The 15,676-nt window shown below is 39.0% G+C and overlaps 2 protein-coding genes across 2 annotated transcripts in view; one reads left to right on the plus strand and one right to left on the minus strand.

The window, feature by feature from the left end:
- The window catches only part of LOC139463860 (protein timeless homolog), a 61,999-nt gene that overhangs the window by 24,370 nt on the left and 21,953 nt on the right, over window positions 1–15,676 (plus strand). Inside the window, exons 17-18 of the mRNA XM_071245240.1 lie at window positions 196–276; window positions 3,467–3,564. Of these exons, the coding sequence (XP_071101341.1) occupies window positions 196–276; window positions 3,467–3,564 (179 nt within the window). The remainder of the gene's footprint in view (window positions 1–195; window positions 277–3,466; window positions 3,565–15,676) is intronic.
- LOC139463858 (leucine-rich repeat-containing protein 15-like) lies at window positions 6,591–10,027 on the minus strand. The gene has a single exon (XM_071245239.1). The coding sequence runs from the start codon at window positions 9,499–9,501 to the stop codon at window positions 6,919–6,921; it is 2,583 nt and encodes an 860-aa protein (XP_071101340.1). The 5' UTR covers window positions 9,502–10,027; the 3' UTR covers window positions 6,591–6,918.

Raw genomic sequence — 15,676 nt, forward strand, 5'->3', positions numbered from 1 at the left:
TGTTTGATGCCACATTATTCTTGGTGTTGTCGCCGTGATATGGAATACTTCCAAAAGCAGCAAAGAACCTTGATCGCTCGCTCGTATGCTTGCTCACTCACTCACTCACTCACTCACTCACTCACTCACTCACTCACTCACTCACTCACTCACTCCAGCCTTGATTACTATATCGTCTGCTTGTCTGTTATACAGAGTGGATGCCATGTGTCGTATTCAGGACAGCATGAGGAATCGGTCACCTGGTGAAGCCATTGCCATCTTCAGAGCAGCTCGGTAAGTTGGATCCCACTACTACAGACTACCACTAGCCAACATGATACCCGTGAAGATGCGGGAAGAGAATCTACTTCAGCAACCCATGCTTGCCGTAAGAGGCAACTATGATTGTAAGAGGCAACTACCAAATTGTGAGGGATCGAGCGGTCAGGCTTGCTTACTTCGTTGATGCATGTCATCGTATCCCATTGGCCTAGATCAGTGCTCATGATATCAATCACTGGATTGTCTGGTTCAGATTTGATTATTTACAGACCACCATCATATAGCTGGAATATTGCTTGGTGTGGCGTAAAACAACAAACAAACAAACAAACTAGCTATCATGACACCTGTGGGGACCATCGTCATATTCAGAGTCATTCAGTGGGTTGGATCTTATTGGTACTGACTAACGCTAGTTGTTGTGTCGTTGGTGGGCCTGGGTTAGGATTGGTCTCCTATAGCAGGTAGTAAGAGGCGACCAAATGGATCGAGTGGTCAGGCTTAGTGACTTTGATGATAGCATGTAGGGTTGTAACGGTTTTACCGATACCTATGATATCATAGATTTTTATGTACATACAATGTATGAATTGTCACATTGTGAGATCACGATACACCATAAAAAAATAGAAAAACAAATATAGAGTGACCTCCCAAAATAGCAGAAGTAGCATAGCGCCACCTGTAAACATGGCAGAACACAAGGACGTCGTAACTGAGGACGTGCCAACTAGCTGTTACATTTAATAACCATTCCTTCATTTAAAACTGTTTGTTCTCGTGTTTTTCTTTGTTAAAGTTTTTGAGATAACAAAAAATAAAGCTATGAAGGATGAGGTTTTAGAGCTGTATTTCAGTGATTTCATCATTTCTTACTATTTTAATGTGGTGTATCGTGATACCAGTAGTTTCTTCAGTCCTTATCGTGGTCCAATCCTCCTCTAAGGTGCTGCGATTTGCTGTGCCCTTGGGCATGCCAGAAACCTATGATTGTGGGTTCGAATCACGGTTCGCCCTGATTATGTTTCTAGGTTTGTCAGCACCATACCCGTGCTCATGGGTTTCACCGAAGTGGTAAAAGCGGTGTTAAAGCCAACTCACACACTCACTCACACACTCACTCACTTCTCGTGATATGAATCATATGGCAAGATCCCAAGAGATACTCAGCTCTAAAAGCATGCATCATACAAGGATGGTGTGAATCGTTGCTCATGATATAAATCACTGAATTGTCTGGTCAGACTTCTGTTTACTGGCCTCCATCATATAGCTTACATATTGTTGAATGTAACAATAAACAATAAACAAGCAAGCAAACAAGATCAATCTATTCATATGTAGTCCACTTGCTTGCTCCAATAGGCTGCATGGTTTGAATACAAGGTTACCATTGTCCTTAATTCAAATAAGTGTTCTGAATATTGACCAAGTTTAAGTGGAGTAGAAAGGTGTGGGGTGAGGTGAAATGGGGTTTAACGTCGCTTCCAAGATTATTGCACTAATATAGTGACGTACATGCACGTGTGTGTGTTTCTGCTTGTACTAGTCCGGACTGATTCCGATTTATAGTGCTAGCCCACTGAGATACCCATCTTCCCAAGGCAAGAGAGTTAACTGACTAAAGACTTGATTATCTATCAGATCGTCTTGACTGGGCGCCACCATTTTGTGTGAAGCAAACACAAGCGATACGAGAGGTGGAATTTGATTGGTCCATAGGAGAGGCTTAGAAGGGACATAACTGGTAATAGCCACTGGTGGCGCTACAATGGAGCCCAGTAATTCCAGTCTAGGGTGGAAACTGGACTTTTAAAGTCAGTTAACTCTCTTGCCTCAGGAAGATACCATACCACACTTTAACACGAATACCCCACTCAGACACAGTATACTGACTCCGAGTTTTGAGCTTTTTGTGGGCCCTGGTATCAAATGTGCAAAAGCAAATCAGATACCAGAAGTATTCACAAATTTTATAACATTGATATATTACTGGAGCAAGTTTAGTATATTGTATATTATTGTATATTACTTGCCGCTTATAACTTTCTAAGACCTCATTTGATCAAACTATAGGAGTTCCTGTCATAAACTAGGTCAAGCTTATGAATACAATATTTCACTGTCCTGTGTAAATAGACAGACCTCGGCGCAATGCACAGAAATATCAAAATTGAGTTTAACAGAATAATACAACTTCAAACTCTTTAAAGTTGACTTGTATCAATAAAATTCAGCACCAACAAGTCAACAAACATGTCACAAAACCCTATGACGGAATTCGTGAAATTTTGTTGTCAGCTACACGGGCGAAAAAATCCCCCATGATGACAGCCTAGCAAGTTAGGGTCATCGAGTGTGCATAAGATCCTCTCAGTGATCAACCATCTCTTGGTTGATGCATGTCATCCATCCCAATTGCATGGATGGATGCTCATGATATTAATCACTGGATTGTCTGGTCCAGACTCGATTATTTACAGACCGCCGTCATATAGCTGGAATATTGCTGAGTGTGGCGTTAAACAACAAACCAACCAACCAACCAACCAACCAACTCGACATGCAATGTCATTGAATAAGCCCAGGGATGTTGCGAGTTTTCAGTATTTGTTAGTGAACCTGGTTCTGGTATTGAAGTGTATCATACCAGCTTATTGTTGTGGAACAATGGTATCAACAAAGAGTTGTGTTTACATGTTGCAGTTTTGAACCATTGTTAACACTGAGAATAGTAAAATATCTCTATAGATAATGAGACATGCAAGTCTGTTCCTTTAAAGTCCTTGCTCCATGTTGCAATGTACCCGTGAAGATTTCGGGGTAGAATAGGTCTTCAGCATCCCATGCTTGCCGTAAAAGGCGACTATGCTTGTCGTAAAAAAACGACTAACGGGATCGGGTGGTCAGACTCGCTGACTTGGTTGATACATGTCATAGATCCCAATTACGTGGATCGATGCTCATGATATCAATCACTGGATTGTTTGGTCCAGACTCGATTATTTACAGGCCGTCATATAGCTGTCATATTGCTGAGTGCGGCGTTAAACAACAAACCAAACCAAAACCATGTTGCAATGTAAGCAGTAATGACTGTCAATCCCTGGCCTGGCTGATTGTGTGTCATCAGACCCCAGCCACATACTCACAACATTCCTGAGAATATGAATGTGTTTTGCATGTGTTGCTATGGTTACAGGGAGGTGTGGCCGGAGCGTGACGAGTTCGGGACTCAGAACATGCCCCCGGAGGATGAGTTCATGGCTCTACGGGAAATCTTCATGGCTCCGTTACCGAGTGAGTAAAAGTACCTAAATTCTTAAAAACAAAATAAGGTCAGATGAATTTGATGATGTTTATTTTTTCCAATGATTTTTTTACAGTTACTGAACACCATACCATTATTTTCAGACTAATCTGGAATACATTGAATGACCTCTAATTGTTGTATACTCTGTGAAGGTCAGCTGCCTCATTCACAAGCAGGTGTATGCTAGAGTTGTCTCCCATTGATAACAGATCAAGTCTGTATCCTAGTACATCTGATGCTTTCTTTCATGTCTCTGTCTCCTAAAACCAGGATTAATTATTCCAGACTAGGTCATGGATGGTTCAATTATTAAATAGATTTTGTATTTAATGTTCAAAAGTGATATGTTTATTTATTATCAGAGAGGGAGGTGGGGATATTCAGTGTTTGTCACTTCAGTCTCTTGAAAAAACTTAACGAGACCACAGATTGTTTCATTCAAATGGCACTGATCTTATAGCAGAGATTACGATTTTGCCATAATAGTTAGAATTTTGAGCTTAGAATTATGCTATTGTATTTGCCCTCTCCGATTTTTATTTTTTTTTCACAAATTATTTATATGCTTAAATTATCATGGAGAGCAAATTGTTCATGCATGGGTGACATGAAACTGCTGACCAATGAGAGCCATGCTTTCAATTCACAGAGTTCTCTGATTGGTTGTTATGTTAAAACACACTCAATTTATTTTATCGTTCAATTTTTGCTGGTGCAGACAGGGAAATAATTTTATGTACACAATATTACTACAGAACCTGAACATGGTACTCTTATTGCTCTTTTTCACATAAAATAACCTCTTTTTACCCCTGTAGTGATTATTCCAAAGCTTAATTAGGGGTGGCATCTCTGGCGTGGGGTAAATATGGGGTAATCTGGTTGTATATTTCATCGTCATGACAACAGCATTGCTGCATCATTCTAAATAATTAAAAATATTATGATATTTGAGTATTCTGAACAAAAATAGTTAGGAATTATGAAATTTTGGGGGATATTATTTTGTAGTGAGGACTTGATCACACAATTTCATAAAAAATATCCCCCCACATATTCAGGATCCTTAACTATTTTTGTTCAATATAGTATTCATCGCATTGAAAAATTTAATAAATATTTCCAACATGAACATGTACTTTCTTACTTAATTAGTCAACTGGATGGTAGATGTCTGGCTGCTTTGTGATACCTGCAGTTTGTCACAGTGACACATGCAGTTAACATTGAATATCTCAATCTGGGATATTTGTCTTATTCAATCACTAGTTTCAGAAATATGTAGTTTCATGATCACAATGTACTTTATTCTATTTTTGACATACTTTGGTATGAAATGAAGTATTTTATGCCTGGCAATACCTATGTAGCAGATTTTTATATACTGTACAAAACTATACTATTTACAATATGTTGTTCCAGACTTATGTTATGATGAAAGCATTCTGTCCTGGTATTTGCAGACTCTAGGATCAGTTCTCAAACTCACTGATAGTTTATTTCATCTCATCGTACATGACAGCATGGGTCGTTACTTATAATATCAATCACTGGATTGTCTGTTGCAGACTTGATTATATACAGGGGGCTGTCATATAGATGAAATATTGCTGAGTGTGGCTTTAAACCAGGGATAGACACAGCCACTAGTCTGTTAGCCTGAGAATAGTTAAAATCCAGAGGGATAGATGTTTTCTACTAAAATTTACATATTTCACATTAACCACTAGTTTGAAATGAGATTCAGATTAGTTTGATTTGACCTAGGAGTCTACCCCTGGTTAAACAACAAACAACAAAGAAATCTTAGAACCTTTGGCATAAATTGGAAATGACATTATTGATATAGGGTAAGGGACTGAGAAATATCACATATCGATGCATCAATTAATGCTAACGTAAGGAGTACACTTGAGGGTAAGACTTGTAAAGCAGTAAATTTCCGGGGCATGACTTGAAATCTACTTGAATGTATGAAACTGCACATATGCATTGGTTATCAGCTTAACTGGTGAATTTTGCTGTCTTGAAATTTGTCAGAATTGTATTTTAGTTTGTTTCCATGGAAACAATATACCAAACATATTTACAGTAACAGCTTGAACTAATGTATCCCCAAAAAGTATGAGGGGACATATTTTTCTTAATAAAAACACATTCTAGTTGTATTTCTTACTGACACTTACGTCTTTAAAGACATGGGTATTTGTACCATTCTTGACAACATACAAAATTCTTAAGAAAATGTAGCATTAGTCAGTAACTATGGTTTCTTCATATTTGTATTCACAGCCTCAATTTGTGAATCTATAGAGTATCGGGATAATTTGTATCAATATTCTGGTTTCTTGACAGCTCTAGTTCTCAGGCACTGGAATCATTTACTGTTGTCTGAGACCCACAGGAATTTATATCGAGACGGAAACATATATGTAGACAGAGCTCCATACTTGAATGATTTCATGACATTCATGTTAATTATCTATGAAGATCATAGAAATATGTATACATATATATGTATATGAATTTGACAAAATAAATGTGAAGTATCAATATATATATTGGAGTATTAATTCATCAATAAAAATAGATAAATTCTATACATGTCGAAACAATTTATAAAGCTATATCCTACTATGAAATATTTATACAATTGGAGATATTTACAAATATTCACAAACAATATCCTCTTAAAAATCCTTAAAGTGCAAAGCCTAGTTTTTGATACAAGAGTCAAATAATATAATTTATCATATGGTGACTAGTATTATCCATGTGATAAACCGATCGGTTTAACTTGTTATCACGATCAGATAAATATGCATATAAAGTCACCTAGCAACTACTTTTAATCAAATGCCTTCTTTCTCAGTATACCATTGACTGATAATCCCAATATGCTGAGAAAGGTGTTTCTGTGGACAAACATATCTGCAAGTCATTTGTCAATATAGGATCAATTGGGCGGTTCATTTAAATATTGTTTTAAAAGCTACTTCATTAAGTGAAACATTGATTATTGTAAAAATGATATTATTAATGAAGGTATTGTTTCTTGCGATTAATGAATTTTTTCATTATGTTATGCAGAGATCAATAAATTGAATTTATCTATTGTCATATTTATGCTAACCTTCTAGCGCTTCACAGGCACCTTGGGTTGTATACTCCCCAGGGAGCTGAAAATCAAGTGGAAACTGATCTGTTGACTGGGGAAATAATGTTTTTAGCGTTTTGAGTATGCTTCAATGGATAGACTATAGCGTGTTACAAATATCCATATATTGTTGTCGTTATTATTATTATTACTTACACTTTATCTATTGTCACATGTACACAGTTTACTCGTCGTCCCAAGTGTATACTTTCATGCTTGCTGCAAGGTCATTGGTAATGTCCTCACTGGGCCGGGACGATGTTGACCCTCGGTCTGACCTTGACCTCACAGCTCTTTGCTTGGTGTCAATCATGAGTTCAGGCATGGGCTCACCTACAAAGAACACAACGTCTTTGTAGTCCTGACGATACTGCAGCGCACGATGGTACACAAGCTTGTTCTGCCGGTACCGAATCACGAAAAATATGATGACGCCCAGGATGATGAGAATCACGGCAGCGGTGACACACGTTGCAACGATGACAGTCTTCATGTCGACCCCGCCTGCAGTAGATATTGCCGCCTTCTTAGATGGATCGGAGTCTGAGGAGTTCGTTGTCTGTGATGTTTGGTTAGAACTGTTCCCTGTTCCAAGGTCATCTGAAGAATTCATTGGTGTTCCTGTGTTGGAAATATTGAATGAGTTGTCAGAGCTGGATTTCATGAGAGTGTCTTCATCGCTTGTGAGACTATTGTCATCCAGTGTCGGAGTTACTGATGTTCCTGTAAGCATTCCCGATGTAATTTGTTGTGTGTAAGGGGATTTTGTTGTAATGACCTTATTTGGCGTTTTGTGTGTCCTTGACATTGTACTGGTGGTTATCATGGTAGTCTGCGTGCGAAATTGAGTTGTGGTCTTCTTTGGTTTTCTTGGTTTTCTTGTTTTTCTTGATTTCTTTACCTTTGGTTTTGGTGTTGTACTGGGAAACACAAAGAATCTCTGTGTCACTATTTTTGTCATCATCTTCGTCAGCACAATCTTGGTCGGAGGGATTGCTGTGGTCAGCGGAAGCCTTTTTGGTTTGGACTTTTTAACAGTATCCTTCTTAGGTGGGCTAGATGTTGCAAAGCTTTGTGTTGTTGATGCCTCTGTTGCTGGTGTTAATGCAGTTGTTGATGGCGGTGGCACGGTCGTTGTGACAGCAGCAAATTGGAATGGTTTTAAAATGGAAAGGGGTAAGCCTTTGAGTGATGATGGTGTGTGACATTCCACATTTCTGCCCATGAAGAACAGTTTCTTGTGTGACTTCATCCATGCGCTCAGCCACTGCAGTCTCTTGTCACAATGCCACTTGTTCCCAGCAATCTTGATCTGCTGAACACTATGCAGGTACGTCCGCAGGTTGGGATTCAACGATGTCAGCTCATTGTCCATCAGATTGATGTGGGTTACATTAGAAAGAGACAACATCATGTCGTCGGAGCCCAGAACTTGCGCAGATATAGCAGGACTGAGCTGAAGATCAAGAAACTGCAAGTTCGGCATGTCAGCAAATATGTTTCCCTCGACATTTGTCTCGATGTCAACAATGAAAGCCATCTCGAGTTTAGTCAAAGTTGTCAATCCAGAAAGGGATCCCTTCTGTATTCTGGTGATTTTGTTATTGTTGAGGGACAAGGTTTGGATTTCTCCGAGCTCGGCAAAGACGCCCGTCTGCAGGTTTGCTATCTTGTTGCCACTGAGGGAAAGTTCTGTCAGGAATTTAGACTGACTGAATGTTCCAGGGTTGATTGTTTTAATCATATTACTGCTCAGTGAGAGGACAGAAAGTGCAGAATTCTTTGGAAAGTCTTTTCTAGATATCTTAGAAATTCTGTTTTTGCTGATGTGCAGTTTTGTTAGCTTAGGGGAAAATGGTGATGGTATCTTTTTCAGCTTGTTGGCATTGAGCCACAGTTCCTGTAATTCTCTGATTCCAGAAAATGCTCCCTTTTCAATGCGTGTTATCTGGTTTTCATCCAGCGCAATGATGCTTAAGTATCGTGTTCCTGAGAAGGTGCTCTTGTTAATCCTAGTAATGTTATTACTACTTAATTGAAGATACCGTGTCGCCCATGGCAACCCCATCGGTACTTCTTTCAGACTGCATCCAGTGAGATCGATGTACGACAGACGATGATTCCGAATGAATAACCGATTGCCATCCTTGATAGAGTTTTTCTTCAGCACAATGTATGTCAGACTTTGAAGTGGTACAAAACTATTTGAGGAGATTTTCTTAATGTTGTTATCAGGCATCATGAGATAGACAAGATTCTTCATGCCCTGGAATGTGTTGTCCGTCAGCGCCTGTATCCGATTCCCTCCTAGGTCCATTCGTTTCACGCTGGACAGGTTCTGAAACGCACCCTCAATATTCACAATCTTGTTGTTTGTTATGAGGATAGAGCTGAGATTTCCCATCCCATCGAACAATCCAGGAGGAAGTGCAGTCAGCATGTTGGAGTTGAGGTTGAGGGTTTCGAGACTTGATAGACCAGTAAATGTCCCAGGTTGGATGTTTCGGATGTTGTTATCGCCTAGCAACAGTTCGGTTAGTGCTGTGAGGTGACTGAGACGTTCCGAGTTGATGGTTTCAAGACGGTTGCTGGCTAGATTCAGGTAAATGGTGTCTGCAGGAATGTTTTTCGGAATGTCACGTAACTGCTTTCCGTAGCAGTGAACCCTTGCCTCATGGCACGTGCAGCCGGTGGGGCATGCTGCCACGCAGACGGACCCTGCCACACATATAACACACAGAAGCACCTGTGTCAGGCCAGCCATCATGGGTAACTGAGATGTAGACAGGGAACGATTAGCTGTCACTGACAGTTTGATATGTAGCCTATGTTGTAGATGACTCACACACAATTGTCACTTGTTAAAAATGATTAATTCTTGTGACAGAAAAAGGTTCTCTCAGAACGTATAATGAAAATCAAAAACCTGTTGAGACAATCCTTTGTGTGAATCTGAAATCCTTTGGGTTAAAGTTTTGTCAGTGATAAGAAACACAGAAACAACACACAGGGAAACATCCACAACACTTGAGTCTTCACATCACAGAATTCCCTGCACCGCGACCTTGTCAGCATCCATCGACGGAGCAGAGGCCCATGTGACTGCTGCTGGTGCAAGACGTGTGTCATGTGTCTCTGACTCTTTCTGAAGCCCAATCCGAGAGAGGATGCACGTCGTTATTTTCAAATGCGAAATTTGATTCTAATGTATCCTGAGTTTGATACAGATCAGCTGTTAGTCGTACAAGGAAGGAAAAGTAGCCACTTCGAATCACAAGGAGAACTCCGCTCCTAGCACTCAGCTACTTCCATTTAATTGACAGCCCCACAGCATGCCTTATATATGTGATGCTGGAGTTTGAATTTCTTTTTTAAAAATTATTTCCTGTTTTGAAAAAAAAAGGTTTTGATGATGATTAAATTACACTATTACACAAATGACACAATATTGTAGAGTCAAATTTTAAGATGGTTTTATGAAGTGAATTAACTCGACAACAGTATAAGGGGTGAAAACTGTACAGCATTCTCTCGTTCTATAGTCAGTGGCAGACATAACCATGGAAGCATGTATGGTCATTTGTTGTGTAAGAATCTGTACAAGAGGACGTGAAGAGACTACGGATCTGATTCTCGACATGGTAATAACTGACGGACCCACAGCATGCCTTATATGTGTGATGCTAGATTTTTAAAAAATACATTATTCCTGTTTAAAAAAATGTTTTTGATGATGACTAAATTAAACAATTACACAAATGACACAATATTGTAGAGTCCAATTTTAAGATGGTTTTATGAAGTGAATTTACTCGACAACAGTATAAGGGGTGAAAACTGTACAGCATTCTATCGTTCTATAGTCAGTGGCAGACATAACCATGGAAGCATGTATGGTCATTTGTTGTGTAAGAATCTGTACAAGAGGACGTGAAGAGACTACGGATCTGATTCTCGACATGGTAATAACTGACGGACCCGCAGCATGCCTTATATGTGTGATGCTAGATTTTTTAAAAATACATTATTCCTGTTTAAATAAATGTTTTTGATGATGACTAAGTTAAACAATTACACAAATGACACAATATTGTAGAGTCCAATTTTAAGATGGTTTTATGAAGTGAAGTATCATTCTATCGTTCTATATCAGTGGCAGATATAACCTTAGATGCTTGTTTAGTCATTTTTTGTGCAAGAATCTGTAAAAGTGGACATGAAGAGAAATGGATCTGATTGTCAACATGGTAATAATGTGGGCTATGTGTTTGGCTTAGTGATGTATACAGTGAAAAGATGGATATCAATGCATCACAGTATGGGTATTCCTACTTCCTTTTCCTTTTAACCTTGGTGTGACTTTACTCACTTAGAGCTTTTAGCCAACATTGAGATGACACCTTGATATAACTGAAATACTGTTCAAAGCAACATAAGACCGGGCCCTCTCATAATAAATTCATAGTGGACTACATCAGTTTTTCATTGACAGTATCATTACAACCTTGCTAGGTATTTGATATTTAGACCAGTGAAGATCCGGGGTAGAATAGGTCTTCAGCAACCACTGCTTTCTGTAAAAGGCAACTCTGCTTGTTGTAAGAGGCGACTAATGGGATTGGGTGGTCAGACTCGCTGACTTGGTTGATAAAGGTGACTATGCTTGTCGTAAAAGGCGACTAACAGGATCGGGTGGTCAGGCTTGCTGACTTGGTTGATGCATGTCATTGATCCCAATTGCGTGGATCGATGCTCATGATATTAATCACTGGATTGTCTGGTCCAGACTCGATTATTTACAGACCGCCGTCATATGTATTCATGGTACAGAATCTATATAGTAGGTGTATATAGTAGGTGGAGGATTAACGGTAACAATTGAGGGGGATTAACAGGAGTAGGTTTAACAATGATAACAGCAGGATAATACTGTAACAATATGATGGACAATCAACAACGTGATGAGGAATGCAAATAAAACAGGATTCAGTATCAGAAATGTGAAATCTCTGCAGAAACACGGACACCATACGTTTCCTATCACAAATACTTGCACCTTAATGTTGGGTGTGGCGTCACACAGAAATTGTAACTTTACAGATAATGGCTTGTTTTTAAGATAAAGTTGCCTTTTAGTGAATGAGATGTTTTACAGTTGTTCATGTGATTAGTGGGAAAACTAAAAATGTTTCTTCAGCATCCGAAAAACCCAAAACACAGGGATATTTCTTGTATTAATGTCTTACGTTTGCAATGTTGTTTTGTGGTTTTTTTCAACAAAAGGTAAGTAAGTACAAGGTAAGTTTTTTTCAATATGTTCAACATGGAGAAGGGGCGGTTGGGGAGCCTAGTGGTTAAAGCGCTCGCTCGTCACGCCGGAGACCCGGGTTCGATTCCCGACATGGGTTAAATGTGTGAAGCCCATTTCTGGTGTCCCCCGCCGTGATATTGCTGGAATATTGCTAAAAGCGGCGTAAAACCATACTCACTCACTCACTCACTCAACATGGAGAAAGGGTCAGACATTGCACGCATGTGACAGTTGTCCTTGTGTCTGGGGCATGGGAGAAGAAGTTTATGGCAGTACTGCACCCAGACCCGCGGAAGCTATGCCCGATTTTTTGAAAGTACTGATTTAACCTCGCAATTTTACTGCATCCACCATCTTTGTTTATTTGACTTGACTTTTGCCTTTGACACATCTTGGTGTGAATGTTGTCCTAACTGCACGAAATCGCTTAAATTGCAATCAAATGTTTACAAAATTTAGACCCCCAGACCCCACCAGAGTTTTCCTCTCTCTTTTTTCGGAAATCCTGCTCACATCCCTGAAGTATACATCGGTGGGGTGATTATTGCTTAATGAGTTCATGTTAGGCAGATGGGGTGTAATAGCCTTGATCTTTTGTTGATTGATGGCTTGTGAATGTGGACTGCTTCTGTTACTTTCTTTTAGTGAAGTCATGGAGGTTGTTGGAAACGATTTAAACGTTTTTCCAGTTCATGTGATTAGGGTAGTTGCTGATACCGAGATGGCTGATCTACTGTCTTATTTGATGGTACAAATTCCAGTTTAATAATTAGTTTGGTAGGGGTGTATTATGTGTCAATAACAACAAACCAAATAAAGAGAGAAATCATTTTACACTTAATTAATATGATTGCATTAAATATGATGTTTAAATATCTCTGAATTAGAGAAATTACGCTTGACAAGCGAATCCCAATTTTGGACAAAATGAAGCTGTTTTTCTCATTTTGTCTGCCACAGCCACCTAGTTTGAAATCCTAAATGAATCATAAATAAATTTCCTCCTACAATAATTAAGATTAGTCATGTCACGAGATGGGTGGGGAGGGGGTGGGGGGGAACTTGTCCAGCAGTGGAACAATTACACAATTAGTGCACGAGACATCTTGTATTCAACGCTCAACAGTGTACTTCCTTCCTGTTTATGACTCGCAACATGCATTGTTTAGTCCTTCACATGGCACACAGTAGCAACAAAACCAAAGTTCGCAGATGGAAAGAAAAAATTGCTATGGAGGACTAAATTAAATATTGGCCATAAATATCTGCTTCATAAGAAAACTGTAGGGTATGTTTCAGTATCATTTTGTTTTCTTTTCATAATTTTTCTTGATCTCAGGAGGAATTTCAGATTGCATAAAAACACCAGGGATTTATTGGATCTGCTCTGAGGAGGATATTTGGCTCCATGTTTACAGAAAATGACAATGGAAAATTTACTAATTCATGTTTATGTTAGTTGTGATGACTTTCTATGAAATGATACATTTGTCCATCATTGTGTCAGATAACTGTCCAGTTACTTGTCCAACATTGTGTCAGACAACTGTCCATTTACTGGGTACATTGTGTCAGATAACTGTCCAGTTACGTGGTACATTGTGTCAGATAACTGTCCAGTTACTTGTCCAACATTGTGTCAGATAACTGTCCAGTTACTTGTCCAACATTGTGTCAGATAACTGTCCATTTACTGGGTACATTGTGGCAGATAACTGTCCAGTTACTTGGTACATTGTGTCAGATAACTGTCCAGTTACTTGGTACATTGTGTCAGATAACTGTCCAGTTACTTGGTACATTGTGTCAGATAACTGTCCAGTTACTTGTCCAACATTGTGTCAGATAACTGTCCAGTTACTTGTCCAACATTGTGTCAGATAACTGTCCATTTACTGGGTACATTGTGTCAGATAACTGTCCATTTACTGGGTACATTGTGTCAGATAACTGTCCAGTTACTTGGTACATTGTGTCAGATAACTGTCCAGTTACTTGTCCAACATTGTGTCAGATAACTGTCCATTTACTGGGTACATTGTGTCAGATAACTGTCCAGTTACTTGGTACATTGTGTCAGATAACTGTCCATTTACTGGGTACATTGTGTCAGATAACTGTCCAGTTGCTTGGTACATTGTGTCAGATAACTGTCCAGTTACTTGTCCAACAATGTGTCAGATAACATTCCAGTTACTTTGTACATTGTCTCAAGTATATAAGGCAGGTACTATGTCTGCCCTGTGGACTGTGGAAAGCTGTTCATTATCTATACAGTGTTCAAACTTACATTAAGGATAAAACTTGATGTGGTGTTTGCATTCTCATCCAAAACCAAGAGAAGTGTTTTGTCTGAGTTATAATCCAAAATAAAAATCGGAAACAACATTTATCAACAACGTTCTTTTTCCGCTGGAAACAACCTGACTTGCCTTTGCATATATTTACAGTCTAACCCAGCTAGAACAAGTCAAAATTGGAAGTACTTTTTTAAAAATACTCAACAAATGTAACTAGTCAGTTGGTGGTAAAGTGTCCGACCATCACAACGACCCAGGTTCGATTCTCCACATGGATACCATCTTTTAAGTCCATTGTCCATTTAATATTGTTGGAATTTTACTAAAAGTGGTGTAAATTAGTACCCATGGCAATTTCAAATTGAGATTCTTGCTAACCCAGTACATCACAATATTTGGTGTCATAACGAGGAGGGTCGTCCTGGCATCGAGCGTATCACCCATTACATCAGAGGAAGGTGTGTCGTGTCAAGTGTCCTCTAATTAACTCGGCTAAATGCGGCCACTGCTCCCCTTGCCGGAAGCAGCAGCTCGATGGCAATTTCATTCACCTCCAGAAGAAAGTTACATGTGTCTGGGTGAACGTAGAATGTTTGCCCCCCGTGTACTTGCTCGCTTCCATGTTTAAAGAAAACTGGAGTGGGAGGTTAAAAGTTCAATTGTTTTAAACATATTTTCATTGTGCACTGAATGACTTACTGCTGACAATGTTCAAAAGTCAAGTCAGGACAAATCACGATGTACATCTCACCCTGTGTTGTATTGTAAAGAGATTGTCTCAGTTTCAAAATGCTATTTTCACAACTTCAGTCATCTGAAGGAGATTTTGTGACGTTCAAAGATGATAATGTACGAATTAAAATTTTAAATCACATCCATCAGGGTATATCTAACAAACAGTATTATTTATGCGATATGGACATGAAATTCTAATGATTTTCTCATTCTGTCCTTTTCGTAGGCAGTTACATTTAAATCAGTTCTCTACAGATATATCTAGCCTACAATTCCTTATATACCGTATTCGACGTAATAAGCGCCCACGGCAACATTTGCTAAGATATTGGCTAGTGAACAATCCCAATTAGCACCCCTTTCGATTGATTAATGTACACAAGACTTATTTATTAGCGTATAATACGCACTCGTGTGTTATATGCACCCTTAATTATGGGCATTTAATTCTGGAAAAATATATCTGTTGTACATAAACATTTCAGGCTGTCAGCATAAACCATGAAATTTATCTTTCAACTCTGTTTTTTTTCACCAAAATAACATTCTAATAAGAGCCCCCTATTTCAAATTTTGAGAGCTCCCTGGGCGCTTAT

This window comes from Haliotis cracherodii, unplaced genomic scaffold (genome assembly GCF_022045235.1).
Source record: "Haliotis cracherodii isolate W230 unplaced genomic scaffold, xgHalCrac1.p SCAF_16, whole genome shotgun sequence".
NCBI classification, from domain to species: domain Eukaryota; kingdom Metazoa; phylum Mollusca; class Gastropoda; order Lepetellida; family Haliotidae; genus Haliotis; species Haliotis cracherodii.